This window comes from Marmota flaviventris, chromosome 12 (assembly GCF_047511675.1).
Source record: "Marmota flaviventris isolate mMarFla1 chromosome 12, mMarFla1.hap1, whole genome shotgun sequence".
NCBI lineage: Eukaryota > Metazoa > Chordata > Mammalia > Rodentia > Sciuridae > Marmota > Marmota flaviventris.
The window spans coordinates 58,463,833-58,487,050 of NC_092509.1; the positions used below are offsets into that span (position 1 = coordinate 58,463,833).

Here is a 23,218-nt window from a genome sequence, read left to right on the forward strand (position 1 = left end):
CTTAAAGAGGATACGAGACAGCAAATCCAAACAGTGAAAGAACACTTTGAAAATCAATTACATAAACAGATAAAAGAAGAAGTTAAGCATCTTTATCAGGAGATAGAGATTATAAAAAAAAATCAAACAATAATTCTAGAAATGAAGGAAACGATAAACCAAATTAAAAACTCAATTGAGAGTATCACTAACAGAGTGGAGCAAGTAGAAACCAGAACGTCAGATAATGAAGACAAAATATATCATCTTGAAAAGAGCCTAGCCAACTCAGAAAGGCTGGTTAAAAATCACGAGAGAAACATCCAAGAGATATGGGATAACATAAAAAAACCAAACCTACGAGTCATCGGGATAGAAGAAGGTACAGAGATTCAAACCAAGGGAATGAGTAGCCTGCTGAATGAAATAATTACAGAAAACTTTCCAGAAATAAAAAAGGGAACGGATATACAAATTTTAGATGCATACAGGACACCGAGTACACAAAATCACAGTAGACCAATGCCAAGACACATTGTTATGAAGATATCCAATATACAGAACAAAGAGAAAATATTAAAAGCTACAAGAGAAAGGAGGCAGATTACATTCAGGGGTAAACCAATAAGGTTAACAACGGATTTTTCATCACAGACGCTGAAAGCGAGAAGATCCTGGAACAACATATTTCAAACACTGAAAGACAATGGATGCCAACCAAGAATTCTGTATCCAGCAAAATTAAGCTTCAGGTACGACAACAAAATAAAAATCTTTCATGATAAACAAAAGCTAAAAGAATTTGCAGCCAGAAAACCAGCATTGCAAAGCATCTTGAGCAAAACACTACATGAGGAAGAAATGAAACACAATAACCAAAACCATCAGTGGGAAGTGCCTCTATAAAAACAGAGGGCGGGGGGAAAGCTAATCATGGAGAAACAAACTAAATTAAATTTAAAAAAAAGAAGATAAATAATCAAACATGGCTGGAAGTACAAACCATATATCAATAGTAACTCTAAACAATAATGGCTTAAACTCTCCAATAAAGCGACATAGGCTGGTAACATGGATTAAAAAAACAAATCCAACAATATGGTGCCTCCAGGAGACACATCTGATTGGAAAAGACATACACAGGCTGAAGGTGAAAGGTTGGGAAAAAATATACCACGCACACGGTCCTCGTAAGCAAGCAGGGGTGGCCATCCTCATATCGAATAAAATCGACTTCAAGACTAAGTTAATCAAAAGGGATAAGGAAGGACATTATATACTGTTAAAAGGAACCATTCACCAACAACACATAACAATTATCAATATTTATGCACCAAATAATGGTGCTGCGACGTTCATAAAACAAATTCTCCTCAAGTTCAAGAATCAAACAGACCACAACACAATAATTATGGGTGACTACAACACACCTCTCTCACCATTGGACAGATCCTCCAAACAAAAGTTGAATAAAGAAACTATAGAACTCAATATCACAATCAATAACCTAGACTTAACTGACATATATAGAATATATCAACCATCATCAAGTGGATATACTTTTTTCTCAGCAGCACATGGATCCTTCTCAAAAATAGACCATATATTATGCCATAGGGCAACCCTCAGTAAATATACAGGGGTGGAGATAATCCCATGCATTTTATCTGATCATAATGGAATGAAACTGGAAATCAATGATAAAAGAAGGAAGGAAAAATCCTACATCACATGGAAAATGAACAATATGTTACTGAATGATCAATGGGTTACAGAAGACATAAAGGAGGAAATCAAAAAATTCTTAGAGATAAATGAAAATACAGACACAACATATCGGAATCTATGGGACACAATGAAAGCAGTTTTAAGAGGGAAATTCATCGCCTGGAGGTCATTCCTCAAAAAAAGGAAAAACCAACAAATAAATGAGCTCACACTTCATCTCAAAACCCTAGAAAAGGAAGAGCAAAACAACAGCAAATGTAGCAGAAGGCAAGAAATAATTAAAATCAGAGCAGAAATCAACGAAATTGAAACAAAAGAAACTATTGAAAAAATTAACAAAACTAAAAGTTGGTTCTTTGAAAAAATAAATAAGATCGACAGACCCTTAGCCATGCTAACGAAGAGAAGAAGAGAGAGAACTCAAATTACTAACATACGGGATGAAAAAGGCAATATCACAACAGACGCTACAGAAATACAGAAGACAATTAGAAATTATTTTGAAAACCTATATTCCAATAAAATAGAAGATAGTGAAGACATCGATAAATTCCTTAAGTCATATGATTTGCCCAGACTGAGTCAGGAGGATACTCACAACTTAAACAGACCAATATCAATAGATGAAATAGAAGAAGCAATCAAAAGACTTCCAATCAAGAAAAGCCCAGGACCGGATGGGTATACAGCAGAGTTTTACAAAACCTTTAAGGAAGAATTAATACCAATACTTTTCAAGCTATTTCAGGAAATAGAAAAAGAGGGAGCTCTGCCAAATTCATTCTATGAGGCCAACATCACCCTGATTCCGAAACCAGACAAAGACACCTCAAAGAAAGAAAACTACAGACCAATATCTCTGATGAACCTAGATGCAAAAATCCTCAATAAAATTCTGGCGAATCGGATACAAAGGCACATCAAAAAAATTGTGCACCATGATCAAATAGGATTCATCCCTGGGATGCAAGGATGGTTCAATATACGGAAATCAATAAATGTTATTCACCACAGCAATAGACTTAAAGATAAGAACCATATGATCATTTCAATAGATGCAGAAAAAGCATTCGACAAAGTACAGCATCCCTTTATGTTCAAAACATTAGAAAAACTAGGAATAACAGGAACTTACCTTGACATAGTAAAAGCTATCTATGCTAAGCCTCAGGCTAGCATCATTCTCAATGGAGAAAAATTGAAGGCATTCCCCCTAAAATCTGGAACAAGACAGGGATGCCCTCTATCACCACTTCTATTCAATATAGTTCTCAAAACACTGGCCAGAGCAATTAGACAGACGAAAGAAATTAAAGGCATAACAATAGGAAAGGAAGAACTTAAATTATCAGTATTTGCAGGTGACATGATTCTATACCTAGAAGACCCAAGAGGGTCTACAAAAAAACTACTAGAACTAATAAATGAATTCAGCAAAGTGGCAGGATATAAAATCAACACGCATAAATCAAAGGCATTTCTGTATATCAGCGACAAAACTTCTGAAACGGAAATGAGGAAAAACACTCCATTCACAATATCCTCAAAAAAAAAAAAATACTTGGGAATCAACCTAACAAAAGAGGTGAAGGACTTATACAGTGAAAACTACAAAACCCTAAAAAGAGAAGTAGAAGAAGATCTTAGAAGATGGAAATATATACCCTGTTCATGGATAGGCAGAACTAACATCATCAAAATGGCGATATTACCAAAAGTTCTCTATAGGTTTAATGCAATGCCAATCAAAATCCCAATGGCATTTCTTGTAGAAATAGATAAAGCAATCATGAAATTCATATGGAAAAATAAAAGACCCAGAATAGCAAAAGCAATTCTAAGCAGGAAGTGTGAATCAGGTGGTATAGCGATACTGGATTTAAAACTATATTACAGAGCAATAGTAACAAAAACAGCATGGTACTGGTACCAAAACAGACGGGTGGACCAATGGTACAGAATAGAGGACACAGAGACCAATCCACAAAACTAAAACTTCCTTATATTTGATAAAGGAGCTAAAAGCATGCAATGGAGGAAGGATAGCATCTTCAACAAATGGTGTTGGGAAAACTGGAAATCCATATGCAACAAAATGAAACTGAATCCCCTTCTCTCGCCATGCACAAAAGTTAACTCAAAGTGGATCAAGGAGCTAGATATCAAATCAGAGACTCTACGTCTAATAGAAGAAAAAGTTGGCTCCGATCTACATATTGTGGGGTTGGGCTCCAAATTCCTTAATAGGACACCCATAGCACAAAAGTTAATAACAAGAATCAACAAATGGGACTTACTTAAACTGAAAAGTTTTTTCTCAGCAAGAGAAACAATAAGAGAGGTAAATAGGGAGCCTACATCATGGGAACAAATTTTTATTCCTCACACTTCAGATAGAGCCCTAATATCCAGAGTATACAAAGAACTCAAAAAATTAAACAATAAGAAAACAAATAACCCAATCAACAAATGGGCCAAGGACCTGAACAGACACTTCTCAGAGGAGGACATACAATCAATCAACAAGTACATGAAAAAATGCTCACTATCACTAGCAGTCAGAGAAATGCAAATCAAAACCACCCTAAGATACCATCTCGCTCCAGTAAGATTGGCAGCCATTATGAAGTCAAACAACAAGTTCTGGAGAGGATGTGGGGAAAAGGGTACTCTTGTACATTGCTGGTGGGACTGCAAACTGGTGCGGCCAATTTGGAAAGCAGTATGGAGATTCCTGGGAAAGCTGGGAATGGAACCACCATTTGACCCAGCTATTGCCCTTCTCGGACTATTCCCTGAAGACCTTAAAAGAGCGTACTACAGGGATACTGCTACATCGATGTTCATAGCAGCACAATTCACAATCGCTTGACTGTGGAACCAACCCAGATGCCCTTCAATAGATGAATGGATAAAAAAAATGTGGCATTTATACACCATGGAGTATTACGCAGCACTAAAAAATGACAAAATCATGGAATTTGCAGGGAAATGGATGGCACTAGAGCAGATTATGCTTAGTGAAGCTAGCCAATCCCTAAAAAACAAATACCAAATGTCTTCTTTGATATAATGAGAGCAACTAAGAACAAAGCAGGGAGGAAGAGCAGGAAGAAAAGATTAACATTAAACAGATACATGAGGTGGGAGGGAAAGGGAGAGAAAAGGGAAATTGCATGGTAATGGAGGGAGATCCTCATTGTTATACAAAATTACATATAAGAGGTTGTGAGGGGAATGGGAAAATAAACAAGGAGAGAAATGAATTACAGTAGATGGGGTAGAGAGAGAAGATGGGAGGGGAGGGGAGGGGAGATAGTAGAGGATAGGAAAGGTAGCAGAATACAACAGTTACTAATAGGGCATTATGTAAAAATGTAGTTGTGTAAGCGACGTGATTCTGCAATCTGTATTTGGGGTAAAATTGGGAGTTCAAAACCCACCTGAATCAAATGTATGAAATATGATATGTCAAGAGCTTTGTAATGTTTTGAACAACCAATAAAATAAATAAATAAATAAATAAATTTGAGAGAAGATAATTCAGGAAAAACTACAGCAATTGAGAGCTATTTAAAAGAAGTTTGGAAACAGTCATGAAGAACAATCCATGGGATTGGACTGTTAAATAACACTCAAAATAGAGACTACATATTTCTCCACTTAACAGTAGAAACTTGTATAAATATCCTCTAACTCAACATGAAGTGGACATTTCTTAGAGGAAAATGTATATAGAGAAATACATTTTTAAAGAACAAGAATAACAAATCTGAAACAAGACAGGTATGCCCTTTCTCACCACTTCTATTCAACAGAGTTCTTGAGACACAGAGAAATTAGATAGAGAAAAGAAATTAAAGGAATAAGTATAGGAAAAGAAAAAAAAGAGAATTAATCACCACCAGACCTGTCTTACAAGAACTGCTAAAGGGAATTCATCAAAAAGGGGTGGGGACACCCCCCACCACACACACAGAGAAACTAAAGTATAGCAGTAGAGAAAATCACTTAACCCCAAAGGAAGACAGTAATAGAGCAAATGATCCACAGAACATCCTGAAAACAATTACAAAATGATAGTACTTAACCCTTATGTATCAAAAAAACAACAACAAACAAACAAACTAATTTTTGGTAAATATGTTGTAAGCCACAGTGTGAGGTGATTCTGGGAAACATCCTTAAGAGTAGAACAGGGAGATTCTGATTCTCTGCTGCCTTCTTCCATCCTGTTCCCTGGAATGAGAATATGAGGATCAGACAGACAACTGCCATCTTAGGGCTATGCATGTTGTATCACGCTCAAGGAAAGGCAGAGAGGTGAGCTAGAAACAGCCAATGTTCCTAATGACTTCACGAAGCCATTGTGCTATCCCTGGGATATCTTTCTCTGTATTATTTTTTCCTAAGAGAGAAATTGGTTTCTAACTTGTGTAAGCCACTGTCATCTTTTGTTTTGTTTTGTTTTCTGTCATATATAACTGAATCTAAATTAAATGAACGTATCCCTGCAATATTCTTCCCTTTCCTCCCAATACCTTCAGATCACTTGTACTTCTTTGGATGTTAAGATTTTTTCAAGAAAGTTACCCACAACTCCACCTAGGCTATGTTAGATACTTCTGTCAGTATTTACTGCTTGATTAGACTCTATGAGTGCAAGAATGAATCTATCCCTCTCAGGAGTATATAGTAATGGTTTAATAAATATTTGTGGTCTGATTGAATAAATAAATAGTAGCTATTATCATAAATTCATATCTTTAAGCAGGTCTGAGGCACAACTGAGAGTGCTTGTGTAAACAATGGCTAGTATAACAGACTTGTCCTAGAAATTTACATGGGTGATAGGTAGGAATAACTAATGATGGAGAAGTTTATTTTGGGTTCTCCTAAGTTTTCATATTTTCTAAGCTCCAGAGGCTTCAAACCACCATGGTTTCTGAGGAGTTCTGCCATCCCATGAGTATTCCCCCCGAAAAAACAAAAACAAAAACAAAACAGTCCTAATACACAGTGAAATGTGGAATATGTGCATTTTATTCCAAGATACTTCATAATTTGATGAGATTTACATTCTAGTGGAGGAAAATACACAACTTAATGGCAGGTGGTAAAGTATTCTATAAAATAAAACAGGGGGAAAGGAGGTAGAAAATGATATGTAATGCAATTTTAGATGTGGTGATCAAAGTGTTTCAGGGAGTGATATTTAATCAAACATTTAAACAAATATAATACTATCACATCCGAATTTTCTGAGGATAATACTTAAGATGTTTATTTTCTGATTGTATATACTAAAATTATAATCTATCAAATTGAAATATTCTTATACCAGAGGAATTTTCATAATACTTACTTTCCATAGCTTTGTACTTTTTTTCTCAATTACAGATCTCAAGAGGCCGTGGGTTATCTGTAGGATGTTTTCAATGTATGGTAAGCATTCTGATTGATAATCAAAACTTAAAACATTGAAAATACCAATTCGCTTCTCAATGGTCATAGTCAAAACACATCGAAAGTAGTTTCGAAATGTATGTAGAATAGTTTTAAACTGTGCTGAAGATAATTCTTTCAAAGATGATATTTTCATACTCATGACTTTGGCTTTCTCAACCATGGTACAATATTTTAGAAACTTGTAGCTGTAAACACTAACTAGGCCCATTGAATCACCAATAACAGTCAGGAGACTCACAATCTATAAATAAAAATATTAAAAAGCCAGAATTCTTATTGTAAGAGTGAAAAAAGTATGGCCTGATAAACTAATAGTTCTTATTAAAATAAAATAATAACCTTATGTGAATTAATTTTGTTCAGAACCTCTATTAAATATCAAAATATATTGGAAATAAAAGAAATATAAGAAATTCAGATGACTAATTCTTGACTTTTATGGAAAGGTTTATTTGGCTATTTAACTTTATAATTAATATGCTACTTTGAGCCACATACTAGAAAGATCAATCATTTATTTTCTTATTGCCCTGTTTTAGAGTATATGCTCTATACAAAGTCCCAGAAAAGCCAAGTCTTATATACTATGTGAACTCATCCAACTTCCAAGACATAGTTAATTTGGATATTGTGACCCAAGTTGAGCCAATTAGATTATCTATGAATCTGGGGAAAAATATCCACTTAGATAGTAACAAAGAGTTGGATAATGTGTCAATATTTGGCAAGATGATCTTATGCAGGAGCCATAAAAGAGAAATCCCATGGTGAATAGAATACACTGTGGTGAGCATGAATGAGAGATTAAGGGAAAGATAAATGAGAAGATAATATGGGAATAATTTTCCAATTGCCATAAACTGTGAAACTCTTAATTTTCAATAAATCCCTTACATCTGAGAATTTCAGGGGTTTCTACTCCCCAAACCAAACATTCCCTGAGATGACTAGTTCTTTTTGTTAAAATTCATTATATTTACATATAATATCAGGGTTCATTTTGACATAATACAAACATGGAATAAAATTTGCTCCAATTCAGTCCCCAACTTACTTTATTTTGATAGGCAGTATCCATTTCAAAAAGTAGCTGACAATCTGGCCATCTAGTTTTTTTGGATAAATCCATAATTGAAATCCAATCAATAAAGATAGACAGGCGGGGATCTTGGTAAAGAGGAGTAATTTTGGCTAAAATATATAATTTGAAATTTAATATTTTCAGAAGTCCAATTAAAAGCAGGACTTTTATTATTAATATTATTAATGATATCTAGAACTGCTAAAAACTGAGATTGATTTATCATGAGAGTTAGACAGTATACTAATTGATGGAATTTAAGGATAGATGTAAAAGTTTAGATTTAATATAATAGAAACAGAAGAATCATTCATAGATAGTTGTGATGATACAGGAGGGCATAAATAGTTTCTATTAAAATAGAAACTAAGTTGTTCAGTTAACAAGCATTTGAAATATATCTGCTCTGTGGAAAATATTATACGATTAAGGGTACACAAAGATTAGAAGACACAAACTCTGCCATCAAGGAGTTCATAATCTAGCTGAGCTTCTAGATTTCCATAGGCAAAACAAAAACAAAAACTAAAAAGCTTGACCTGCATTTTACACTTTACACAAAATATCAACTCAAGATGGATCCTACACCCAAATATAAATCACAAACCTATAAACCTTTGAGAAAATTAGTGTGACATTGAGTTTTGCCTAACTAAGAGTTTTTAGATACAAGAACAAAAACATAATCCATACAATAAAAAAATGATGAGCTAGATATACATTATCAAAATTAAATAGTTTAGCTCTATGAAAGAGAATGAGATGATAAGGTACTGACTGGGAGAGAATGTTTTCAAATCATAGATATGATAAAGCACTTGGCCCAGATTACATGCAAAGACCTCTCATAATCCAATAATAAGTAGACTGTTACCCCAATTTAAAAAATTAGGCAAAAAACTAAGGAGAATTTGATGAAAGAAAATATACAGGTGGAGGATAAGAAAAGATGAATAATAATAAACAAGTGAAGTGAAAATTACTGCTATATCACTATACACATATAAGAATGGCTAAAATTAAAAATATCTGACAACATCAAATGCTGACAGGGATAAAAAGAAACTCATACATTGTTAGCAGAAATTTAAAATAATGGTACTACTTTTCAAAATTGTTTAGTTATTCTCAAAAGAAAAATTAAGCACACACTTTTGACCCAGAAATTCCACTCCTATTTACTCAAGAAAAAACTATGTTCATCAAAAGATCTATATGTGAATGTTTATGGTTTATTCATGACTACCCCAAATTGGAAATAACCTAGATGTGAATGGATCAACAATCTGGTAAATCCAGACAATAGAATATAATTTAGCAATAAAAAGAGACTATGAATTTATATAAACAATGTGAATTATAGATGCATTTTTCTCAATGAAAGAAGCCAGACCCAAAAGGCTACATATCCATTTATAGAACATTCTGGAATAAACAATAAGAACAGAAAACGGATCAGTGTTTGCCAGAAATAAGGGATGAGGGAAGGTTTGACTGTAAAGTGGCTATGTAAGAGAATTTGAAAATAACAGAATTGTTTTGTTTAGAACCGTGATGGTGAATATGCAACTGTAATTTGTCAAACCCCATAAAATTATACCCAAAAAGAGTATGCAAATTTTTTAAAAATCAGGATGTTGAGAGAGTTTGAGATGTAACACAGACTGTGACAAATTAATCTAACTATATTACAGTTGAACTACATAATTTCACTGGAGGGTGGGAAAGAAAGGATTTGACCTCAGTAACTCTGGAAAATACTTTCTAAACTGGAAACTGTAAGGTTAGATAAAAAGAGAAGAAGATGAACTGTTTGTAAACACTGTACTTTTCTCAGAGACATTAGAATACTAAGTCTGAAATCACTTTACAGGTGTAACAAAACTAATATGTTGATGGTTTTTTTTTGTTGTTGTTGTTTTTTTGGTACCATGGATTGAAGCCAGGGGTGCTTGACCACCGAGCCCCAGCCCCAGCCATTTTTTTGTGTTTTATTTAGACAGGGTCTCCTGAGATGCTTAGGGCCTCACTAAATTGCTGAACCTGGGTTTGAACTCGTGATCTTCTCACTTTAGCCTCCCGAGTCACTGGGATTATAGGCATGCACCACCATGCCTGGCTAATGTTGCTTATTTGAGCCAGATTTTCTATAGCCAGAGGGGAAAAGTTACATATAGGGAAAGGGAGTAAGCTAGAATAAGATGTTGGATTGGTGTCAGATATATCAGTATGAACTTTTATTAGATGTGGTGGGGGGAGAAAGAGTATTAATATAGTATACTCAAAAAACTTAATACCAAAAAACCAAATAACTCAATCAATAAATGGGCCAAGGAAATGAATGGACATGATGATATACAAATATGTGAAAAAATGTTCAACATCTCTAGCAATTAGAGAAATGCAAATCAAAACTTCTCTTAAGATTTCATCTCACTCCAGTCAGAATGGCATCTATTAAGAATACAACAATGATAAGTGTTGGCGAGGATATGGCTTTTTCCCCATACATTTCCCACACACATACATTGCTGGTAGGACTTCAAGTTGGGGCAACCAATTTGGAAAGCAGTATGGAGATTCCTTGGAAAACTCAGAATGGAACCTCCACTTGACCCAGCTATTCTACTCCTTAGTTTAAACCCAAAGGACTTAGAAACAACATATACAGTGATATAGCCACATCAATGTTTATAGCAGCACAGTTCACAATAGCTAAACTATGGAACCAACTTAGATGCCATTCAATAGATGGATAATTGACTAGGAGTTACAGTCAGCAGAAGGGAAAGTTAATTTAGTTGGTTTAAAGACTCTTGCAGCCACAGAGAATGTTAAGTTGATTTCATTTTGCTATACGGAGAAACTGCACATATGATACAAGGGGACATGCTTTTGGAGGGTGTATTGTCCTTCACAAACTATATCTGTGATTTTACAAAACTTGAAAATAACTGTCTTGAAATTTAATAGTCCTTTTCATATGCCAGTTCTTATCTCTAAGACATATGGGTAGTAAAAGAAATGCATATAAATAAAGATTTTACCAAATTAAAAAAGAAAGAAAGAAAAAGAAGGAACATGTGAGAAGTTTGAGGAAAAACTTAATTCTTTGGACTGAAAAGCCTCACTAATTGGGAGAAAGATTAACCTCTAGCTTTATTATAAAAAAGTTGCTAACTTCAACTAATAAAATACTGGGCTAAAAAATCAAGTTTTCCCAGAGGAAGGTAAATCACAGTAACATAATACTGAAAGCTAGAAGACAGCAGAACAATCTACAGAATACTGAGGAGAATACTAGGGCAGGGACACATCTTAACAAGCAACTACAACTGTCTATAATATCTGTAAGTGTACAATATAGCATGAAGGTGACATCTCTGGATTTTATTCAGCAAGAAACTCCTATCAAGCTGATTCATAATAGACTGCAAGAATTATTAAAACTGTGTTATTTCTTGATTTGTATATTTTATCTTAATACAATGCAAACTTTAAGTATGAGATTTCAAGGGACATAATGATTGCATTTCATCCAGTTTTTGAGAAAGAAGAAATTTAATAGGTAGTGGTAGTTACAAAGCACAATGAAAAAGACTGATTCCTGGGTCTTGCAAAAAAAAAAAAAAAAAAAGAAATCAAATAATGCAGGAGATACCAGCTTCCCCTTTAAAGAGGGCCTTTTTTTTTTTCTTCATCTGAACTCAGCAAACTGTGGTCACATGATGGGAAAACAAACATTACACTTAAGGAGCTGTTTTAAAATCCTTTTAAATTCTTTGTCAGGCTAGGAATTAAGTAGTTACCATGTAATTTCAAATTGTGTACACACAGCTAGAAAAGAATTATTAAAAAGTATCTTATATTATAACATAAAAAATACTTCCTATTTGTTATGTGTCATAAAATTTTATAATGCATAACTAAAAAATTTAAGCCTTGGGTTATTTTCCCAATCCTTATCTTTTATGCACTCTGTGGCTGTATGGATGATTCACACATGCTCAAATAATTCTAAATTCATATTGATCCCCAACATTGTGAATTTATGATCTTCTCATACTCTATCTGCTATGTCTCTGGGAAAGAGCATCAGATGCTTAAATTCAAGCCAATATTGCCAAAGAAGACTAAACTGTTAAATACTTACTTATATAGTTTTCCATAGTAGTCACCATATTTTGGATTTTTATTGAAAACTCTAATCTATTGGGATCTATAAGGAGATTTGTAGGGAATTCTGGAACTCTAAGAAAAAATAAAAAAATATTTCAGGAGAATATAGTAATTAACAAAATACAATTACTCATAATGTCAAAAAATGTCTGATACTTACATATCATTCAAGTTTTTATTCTCCAAATCAATCGTAGTTTCTGTGTGATTTCAATTGAAAGAATGAGAGAATTTTTAAAAATTGATTGATATTTATAACAGTTAAATGACAACTTGATATGTGTCAGTGCTTTTCAAATAGCCTAAGAAAGAACTCTAGTGGTCATCTGAAAGGCAATATTCAAGTAGCACACTCCAGCCCAGATTCTGGAGTCCAAAAGTTTGAAACTTTAAAAACTCATTTTTTTTAGCTGTTTTGGGGATGGAACCCAGGTCTTCATGCATGCTAGGCAAATGCTCAACCACTGAGTTACTTCTCCTTCCAGGTAGTATCTATCCTGATGAAGAGAGTCCTTTAATCCCTTCAATGAGAAACTACTTGGCTTTTTTTTTTCTCTTCTTCTTGTGGTATTGGAGATTAAATTCTGGGGTGAGGAGGATTCTACTACTGAATTATATCCTCAGCCCTTTATACTTTTGAGACATGTTCTCACAAAGTTGCCTAGGCTAGTCTTGAACTTGTGATCCTCTTGCTTCAGCCTTTTGAGTCAGTGAGGTTATAGGCATTTGCCACCATGCCCAAAATTGCTCATGTAATGAGATGAAAATGAATATGGTATTATTACTTACTTGCACTACAAATGATCTATACATTCACTGCTCATTTTTGGCACTGTTTATTTGTTTATCTTAAAATTTATAAAAATAATAATCTATAAACTGATAATTCATAAATAAATTTCTCTTACATATTATTTTCCAGCTATTAATATATTTACCCTCATTGTTAATGTCTCATTTGTCTTACCTGAAATGTCTTCAAAGTTATAAGAAAATATTTGTGGTTCCTTGGCTTTTGGGAGCAGTTCTTCACTTAAGTCATTTTTGACATTATATTCATTTTCTGACATTTCATCTTCTTCACATGTCATACATTTTTCAGGGCCCTGGTCAGACTCAGGAAAGTTCTCTTGAGAATTTTCTGGAGAATAACTCTCAGAAGGAGTTCTCAAGTGTAGATTTACTTCAAATATTGGGGCATATATTTTTCTCAGATTCGTCTCCACTTTAATGCCATTCAAAACCTAATTTAACAGATATGTTACCATGCTGGTGACAATATATAACTAATAGGATGTTTAATCTAGGGTAATAAATTTTAAGTGGTAAGTTGTAACTAAACTTACACATTAAAATACTTTTTAATGGTATGAGGGGCATATGTATATGTTTGGTGTGTTGAATAAGGAAGTGTAAACAATAATCATAAATCACATTTTTACTTCCAAAACTTATAATTCAAAAATGTTTATATTTTTCAAACAGGATCTTACCTCATTAATATCAGTGTGTGTTTTTACTTCTGAGTTTTGAACAGAAAAACTATCAGAGTTTGAATTAACCAGTTCATCGCAATCGTTTGTTATCTTTCCAACAGGAAAAAAGTTGTCCTTGAATGTTCTAGATTAATAAATGGGGAGAAAAAAGTAATCCTCTTAAAGTCATATATCTCATTAATATAAAACTATATAAAGAACTCCTATAACTCAACAACAAAAGACCAAAAAAAAAAAAAAAAAGTTGAAAAATTGACAAAGGATTTGGCTGGGTCCTTTTCCAAAGAAGATGTACACAAACAGCTTTCACTTAACCCAGACAGTGACAGAGCACCAATGACTTTGAGCAGAGGAAAGTGGATCAATCAGGACTGCATCACTTTGACCGCTGACATTGGGGGTTGGCATTGTGGGAAGCCTAGGGACTCTGCCCTTGATCATGGGGCCATACTGGAGAGAAGCTGCTGAATATTCAGAAACATAGAGATCCAGTTCTGGGATGGTGAACACTGCAGGCAGAAGGCTGCTAGGTGAGTTCCCTGAACACCCCAGGAAACCTAAAAAGAAGGCATCCATAAACATAGCCAGAGGGAGATCAGTTAAGGTGGAAAATTGTCTGATCTGAAGCAACAGACAGTAACTGCTCCCAGCCTTATACAGCTCCCAACCTGACCTCATGGTCACAACTGGTGAGTGAAAGAGCACTGTTCGGACACTGTCTGGACTTTGCATCATTCACAGTCAACAGAGGGAATTAATGCCTGCTGTTCACAACTTGGGGCAGTAGAAATTAGAACCCAGGTTAACCACATGAGTCCCTTTACTACAGTACTCCAGAAAGTGGCATTGGCCAAGAGAATATGGAAAATTCACAACCAGAGATCCCGTGTTCATAGACAGCCAATGGGCTCTACACCAGAATGAAAAGGATCCTGCAGAGGGGAGCAGGTACATGGCCATGGCAATCACAAGAACACTTAAGAGCCTGAATTCCTGTACTCAATAGAAACAGCCAACCACAACATAGCAACTTACAAGCAATCAGCTGCAGGCCCTGAGCTGATAAACCAGAATTGGCTGGTGGGAAATCCATAACAACTAGGGAACTGGTTCCTGTGCCCCAGCAATTCTGGAGGGATCCACAGACAAAGAATAATGAACATTGGCTAAATATCCAAACCCCAGTGAAATCTAAACCAAGATTCAATAAGAATTTTCTTCACTTTTGCATGGTTTACAATTATGAATAATTGTTATCCTAATAGCCAATATTGTACCTGCAATCCATTTGAATGTATTTCATCTAAAGGTTTAAAACATTAATTGGAATCAGTCTTTCTTTTTTTTTCCTAGCTCAAGTTTATACTTGCTTTTCATATGCCTTATTCATCCTCTTGCATTATCTGCTACTAACTTCAAATACCTACCATCCATCTATACTCCTTTCTATGTTGGTGGAAATTATTCTTTTCTTTTTTGATCTTTCTTTTTCCCATTTCCCTTCTCCTTTTTGCTCAGTCTTTCTTTTTCTCCACCCCTTTTAGCTCTCATTTAAGGTTAAAACAATTGTGCTAAATTTAATAATAATTTTTTAACCTATTCCAGAACTTGTAATAAAGATCATGCTTGTATTTGAGTAACTGTGAGGAGCAATATCAACAAACTTTTTGTTTCTTATAAGATTGAATATTACCAGGCTTCGTTCTGAAGTTATTATAGTAAATAGAGTGGTATCTCTCAAAGTGGTGGTGACATTTGGGATCAGCAGAGGTCAAACATTGACTTAAGTATCAATATCTGGATATTCACCCAACCCAGGGCTTTTAAGAGAAAGGAGCTCAGAAAATAGTTCCTTGCTTAAAAGAAGAAGTGAGAACTATTCCAATAAATGGGTAGACACATAAACAATATGAAAAAGCAAGGGAACAAACCACACCAAACAGCCCATGCTGCCACAACTGACTCCATTGACATCACAGTGGAGGAAATGTCAAAGGAAGAATTTAGAAAGTTCATAGTCAAACTAAAAGAAGATGTAAGGAGTAAAATTAGAAAGAAAATACAAGAAGAGAAAGATCACTACAATAAAGATATACAGGTTCTGAAAAAAACAAAATAGAAGTCCTGGAAATGAAAGACTCTATAAAACAAATTAAAAATTCAGTGGAAAGCATCACCTATAGATCAGACCACTTGGAAGTTTTAGGCCACAAAGACAAAGTATATAATCTTGAAAATAGTGTTGACTTCAAAGGCCCTAGAAAAAGAAGAAAACACCAACACCAAAATCAGTAGAAGTCATGAATAACTAAAATCAGAGCCAAAATTAATAAAATAGAGAAAAAATATGAAGGATCAATGAAATAAAGAGCTGGGTTTTTTTTGAAAGGATAAACAAGGTTGATAAACCCTTAGCCAAACTAACCAAAAGAAAGAGAGAAAACTCTCAAATTATCAAAATTTGAGATGAAAAAGGAACTCTCTCCACAGACACTACTAAAAATCAGAGGATCATCAGGATCATCAGAAACTATTTTGAAAACTTATATTACAGTAAATTAGAAAATCTTGAGGGTGTTGACAATTCCTAGAATTCCTCAAACTGAACCATGAGAATAAAGAAAAATTAAACAGGTTAATATCAAGTAATGAAACTGAAGCAGCTATCAAAGCCTTCCAATAAAGAAAAGCCTAGGACTGAACAGATTCTCAGCTGAGTTCTACCAGACCTTTAAAGAAAAACCAATAGCAATCCTCCTCAAATTATTTCATGAAATAGAAAAGGAGAAAACACTGCCAAACACATTCTATGAAGACAGTATCTCCCTGATTCCAAAACCAGAAAAAGACATATTGAGAAAAGAAAACTTTAGGCCAATATCTTTGATGACATTGATGCAAAAATTCTTAATAAAATATTGGCAAAATGCATACAAAAACACATTTAAAATATAGTGCACTATGACCAAGTCAGTTTCAAGCCAGAGATGCAAGGTTGATTCAACATATGGAAATCAGTACATGTAATTCACCACATAGAGTTAAGGTCAAGAATCACAGAATTATCTCAATAGATGCAGAAAAAATATTTGACATAGTACAGCACCCATTCATGTTTAAAACACTAGAGAAACTAGGCCTACAAAGAACTTACCTCAACATTGTAAAGGCTAACAATGAAAAATCCAGAGCCAACATCATACTGAATGAAGAAAAACTGAAAATATTTCCTCTAAAAACAGGAACAAGGCAAGGATGCCCACTTTCACCCACCTAGTCAATATAATCCTTGAAACTCTAGCCAGAGCAATCAGGCAAGAGAAGAAAATTAAAGTAAAACAAGTAGGAAAAGAAGAGCTTGAATTATCTCTGTCTGCTGATGACATGATCTCATACTTAGAAGACCCAAAAAACTCCACCAGAAGATTTCTAAAACTCCTAAATGAATTCAACAAAGTAGCAGGATATAAGATCAATTCTTATAAATCAATTGGATTCCTATACTCCAATAATGAATCTGCTAGAAAAGAGATTGATTATCCTATTCATAGTAGTCTCAAAAAAAAAAAACCTGTTGTTAATCAATATAACAAAAGAGGTGAAGAACCTCTACAATGAAAACTATATAACACTAAAGAAAACCTTTGAAGAAAATCTCTTAGAAGATGGGAAAACCTACCATGTTCTTAGATAGGTAGAATTAATATTGTCAAAATGGCCATACTACCAAAAGTGCTACACAGGTTCAACAAAATACCCTTCAAAATTCAATGACATTCTTCACAGAATAGAAAAAGCAGTTCTGAAATTCATTTGGAAGAATAAGAGATCCAGAATAGCTAGAGTAATCCTTAGTGAGAAGAGTGAAGCAGAAGGCATCACAATACAGGACCTCAAATTATACTACAGAGCTATCATAATAAAAACAGCATGGTACTGGCACCAAAACAGGCATAAAAGACATAGAGAAAAACCCACATAAATACAGTTATCTGATACTAGACAAAGGTGTTAAAAACATACATTGGAGAAAACATAGCCTTTTCAACAAATGGTGCTGGGAAAACTGTAAATCCATATGTAGAAGAATAAAATTTAACCTTTATCCCTCACCCTACACAAAACTCAACTCAAAGTGGATCAAAGACATACATATTAGACAAGAAATTCTGCAGCTGCTAGAAAAAAATGAAGGAAATGTAGGCCCAACATTCCAGCAAGTCGGTACAGGAAGCACCCTCCTAAATTAGGCTCCTAAAGTGCAAAAAAAAAAAAAAAAAACTTAAAAATCAATAAATTGGATGGCATCAAATTAAAAAGCTTCTGCACAGCAAAAGTAATAATTAAGAGCATGAAGAAAGAGACTGCAGAATGGGAGATCTTTGCCATGTGCTCCTCAGAGCATTAATATCCAGAATATACAAAGAATTTTAAAAATTTTTAAAAAACACAAATAACCCAATCAATAAATGGGCAAAAGAAGTAAACAGACACTTCTCAAAAGAATAATTACAAATAGTCAACAAATATATAAAAAAAATGTTCAACATCTCTAGCAATTAGGGAATCTGGATCAAAACTACAGTAAAATTTCATCTCATTTGAGTCAGAATGACAATTATTAAGAATAAAAATAGTAATAACTGTTGATGAGAATATGGGGAAAAAGTTACAGTTATATATTATCGATGGGACTGCAAATTAGCGTAACTACTCTGGAAGGTAGTATGGAAATTGCTCAAAAAACTAGGAACTGAACCACCATGCAGCCAGATCAATGTTTATAGCAGCACAATTCACAATAGCTAAACAATGGAACCAACCTAGATGCCCAGCAGATGAATGGATAAAAAACATGTGTTATATATGCACAATGGAGTATTACTCAGCCATAAAGAAGAATGATCTTCTGTCATTTTCCAGTAAATGGATTGAACTGGAGATTATCATGCTAAGTGAAATAAGCCAGTCCCCAAAGGCAAAGATCAAATGTTTTCTGTGATTTTCGGAAGTCAATCTAAAATAAGGGGGGGGGGGGCAGAGATAACAATAAAGGGAAAGAGAGAGAGAGAAAGAAAAAAAAGAAGAGAGGAGATTTCATCAAAATAGAGAAAAGATCAGTAGAATATATAAGCAAATTGAGGATAAAGAAGGGATGTTATAAAAGAAAAAGAGTAGAATGATTTTGATTGAAATTTTGTATGTGTATCCATGGATATGACATGGTGGGTTGCAGCATCGGATGTATCCAAAGGACACTAATTTTTTTAAAAAAAAGTAAACTGTAAATGAATTGAATAGGAATTGCTGGATAGAGGGAAGGGAGTGGGGTGGGGCGAAGTGAAAGTTCTGGGGACTGAATTGGAGTGGGTTTTGTTCTATGCTTTTTTGATTATGTCAGGGTATATCCAGGTGTTATAACTAAATTTTTTAAAAAAATAATTAAATCATGACTATGATCATAAGTTCACAATCCGCCATAACTCTAAAAAACATAAAATTTGTCCAACTAAAAAAAAATGCTTAATATCATTGGGGAAATACAAACAAAAAAGCACAGTGGGATATCATCTAATACTCCTTAGGATAGCTATTGTTAAAAACTGTGGGGAGCCACTCTGAATGATTCGCATCTTCAATCCTGGAATGGAGAGGTTTTGATTGTCACTACATCTCCTTGGACATTGCCCTGGTCTCAGAAGTTTGAGGATACATCCTCAGATGTAGGTGTCACTCTATAGCCCTTGGTTGGAATTACACTCACATATCCCTTGTAACTCCATCCCTTCTTACCTTTTTTGGATGGAACTTTCTAAGAATGAGGGTCCTCCCAATAAAAGCCCACTTCCTAAGATGCTCACTCTCACTCTCTCTCTCCAGCCTCTTGTGACTATCCCTTGCTCTCCCATTTGAGGATCTTGAGGCCGAGAGTGGAGGAGCTGTTCTGAAGCTTGTTTAAAGGTTAAATGTGTGTCTGTTTTATTTGGTATCCCTGGAAATTCACAGGAGTGACCTTAAGTTCAGCTGTCCCTGCAGGCCAGGGGTGGCTGGTGCCCGGAATGAGGGACCGCTCGGGAGGTGAATTTCCAGGTTGACTGAGAAAGCTCACTATAGAAATTTAGTGAACCATGATTCTTTGGGGAAGAAAGAAAGCAGACAGTTTCAGAGCCAGGGACATTAAAGATTTATCATGGGCAGTTCCATTTCTTCAGATAAAGAAATGTATTTAACAATTCTGGAGACAAAAATCATTTGGAGAGGAAAACAAGTCAGAAGGGCCCAGCTAGTTCAGTTCCTGCAAATAGCTAGCAAGGTGTGCCTGTGGTTTTGTCAGCAAGACTCATCGGATTTATGTACTTGGGAGAGGCTAGGTAGAAAATTATATAAAGGCTGCCTCTCTGCCAAGCTGTCTGAAAGTACAAGAGAGAGTGTTCAGAAGATCTGAACCACTTTAGAAATGTGTCTTTTTGATGATCTAGAACAGGACCAATGGTTCCCTGAGGACCTGCTGAAAGGGCTTTAGAGAGCTGTTAGAAGTTTAGAGCAGGAGAAACGGCCCGAGACTGCTTCCAAGTGGTTTTCTCTTTCTGTGGTGGGACTGAGGACAGAATCAATTTTCGCTCAGTCTGCAGCATGGAAACTGCAGACAGGCAGCCTCAGGGCAAAACCTAAAATCAAAAGTTTAGTCTCCGCTGAGCTGGTTAGACCTAGCAGCTTAGAGGAGCACCAAGGGGCATGTTCCAGAGAGGAAACTGGCTCCCATCAGATTTCTGTGAGGCAAATTCAAAATGGAGAGGAACAAGAGGGACAGGAAGATACAGACGAAAAAGAGTCACAATCTGAGGGGACTCAATAGAAGGTGAAGAAGACCTGGAGGAGGGTTTTACTAAATTACATCTAGATGGCCCAGCACTTGCCATCCAAATTCATCCACTCTCCTCTGGGAGAACGGGGTTCAATAATTACTCTGAACTGGTGGTCACCATGTTTATGCCCCTACAACGTGGTCTTAGTAAAGCGCAGGAAGTGGGGGAAGACATTACAGGTTTTCAGCTTTTTCCAGTCTTTGAACAGATAACAAACAAAACTAGCATGTCTGCTTGCATGCTACAATTCCCTTTAAGAGTCTAAAGAAGCTTAAAAGTGTTTGCAATACCTATGGTCCAAATTCACCCTTTGTGCAAAGCCTGTTCCATTTGTTATGCCACCAGACTCTACCCCAAATGACTGGATTTCAATGGCAAAGGCTTGCCTTTCCGGGGGTGATTATCTCCTTTGGCGATCTCACTGGACTGATTATTGTACTGAACAGGCCGAGAAGAATAGGAGGCAAGGCTTTGATGCCCCTTTGGAGATGTTAACGGGAACTGGGGAATTTGTGGACCTAGAGAGACAATTTAATTATGATCTAGCCATTTATGATCAGATCACTGCATGTGCCAAAAGAGCATGGGATCAAGTGAAGTTAGATTTTAGCCAGATAAAACAGAGATCAGAAGAACAATTTTCCGATTTTGTAGCATGCCTGTACCAGGCAGCTAACAGGTCAGTCGGAGATTCAAACACCTCAGAATTCATGGTTAAACATCCTCCAACCCCACTGGAATAAAGGGACAGTTCCTGAATTTATTCGCCTTTGTGTGGATGTTGGTCCTTCAAAATTACAAGGTTTTATGCTTGCCGCAGCTTTAAAATGGGTACTTCGGCCCCAATCCCAGAGATGCCATTCTCGTGGATGTTGTTTCAAATATGGCAGGACTGGGCATTTGGGGGGGACTGTGAATCTCCACACAATAGGACAGAAACCTCTCCCAGTTCATGTTGCAGAAAGCTGCACAGCGAGGGGGATGGAACAGATATGGAGGCGGCCCACCTCCTTAGGGGCCAAAAAACGGAAGATGGGGCCTATCCCAGGCTCAACACACAATGGGGACTCTGCAGTATACATGGGAGGAGGAGTCAGAGTGGCAGGCCTTGAGGTCATCACAGCCGGCCATGGAGGATCATCACTATTACCAGTCAAGTCCACCCAGACAGTACTTTTACGAGTAGCCACAGTAATAAACTTAATACCTGAAATGGGACCACAGTGAGTTCCTACTGAAATCCATGAGCCATTACCCCCAGGAACCATAGGCCTAATTTTGGGATGAAATAATTTTAAAGAGGGAATTCAAGTAATGCCAGGAGTTATTGATTCAAATTTTAGAGATGAGCTAACAGTCACTGTGAAATCAAAGTATGCCATTCGGCTCTCTTCAAAAGACATGCTGGCATAATTAGTACTTTTTACCTTGCCATTCTGCAGATGGCCCACTTAAGACCTCAACTTCTAGGTTCCTGGACAGAGTGTACTGGGCTCAATTAATCCAGAAGGAGAACCCCCTACTGGAACTTAAAATCAATCATAAAAAATTTCAAGGTATTGGGCTGGGGATGTGGCTCAAGTGGTAGCGCGCTCGCCTGGCATGCATGCGGCCTGGGTTCGATCCTCAGCACCACATACAAACAAAGATGTTGTGTCCGTCGAAAACTAAAAAAAAATAAATATTAAAATTCTCTCTCTCTCTAAAAAAGAAAATTTCAAGGTATCGTAGATACTGGGGCAGAAAAATCTGTTTTATCTCACAGATTTTGGCCCAAAAGCTGGCCTTTACATATTGTGCCTGCTAATTTAGAAGGCATAGGGAAGATCTCTCAGCCTGCCCAGGGTGTCCAGTATCTTTGCTGGGAAGACCGAGATGGTAATACTGGAATTTTCAAGCCTTATGTTTTGGATACATTACCGGTAAATTTATGGGGTAGAGATATTTAAGCAGTTTAGGATTATTATTATTAGTAATTCCAAATTCTATCATGTCATTTGAGGGACTTAATCAAGGATCTACTCCTAGGAAAATTGAGGGAAACTTACAGGAAGAGTATCTACCACTATGACCCAATCTCCTTAACAGAGATTAATTAATGCACCCAGCCAAATTTTTTGGTAGGGGCCCTGACCTTTTCTCTGACCCAAAAAACAGCAGAAAAAATTAATTGGCTCACAGAAGAGCCAATATGGGTTAGTCAGTGGCTCCTAACTGGAGAAAAACTTAAAATAACCTATGTTAGTTAAAGAACAACTTCAAGCTGGTCATTTAGAGCCTATGCTCAGCCCTTGGAACACACCCATCTTTGTAATTAGAAAAAATCTGGTAATTGGAGATTATTGCAAGATCTTGGAGCTATTAATTGGGTCTCAGAGCCCATGGGAGCATTACAATCTGGGCTTCCTTCTCCTATAGCT

The 23,218-nt window shown here is 35.7% G+C and overlaps 1 protein-coding gene across 1 annotated transcript in view; it reads right to left on the bottom strand.

Moving 5' to 3' along the window:
- Dnah14 (dynein axonemal heavy chain 14) overlaps positions 1-23,218 on the bottom strand; it is a 376,581-nt gene that overhangs the window by 267,501 nt on the left and 85,862 nt on the right. The window contains 6 exon segments of the mRNA XM_071619724.1: positions 7,073-7,417; positions 8,231-8,367; positions 12,411-12,508; positions 13,317-13,339; positions 13,375-13,680; positions 13,930-14,056. Coding sequence (XP_071475825.1) covers positions 7,073-7,417; positions 8,231-8,367; positions 12,411-12,508; positions 13,317-13,339; positions 13,375-13,680; positions 13,930-14,056 — 1,036 coding nt within the window.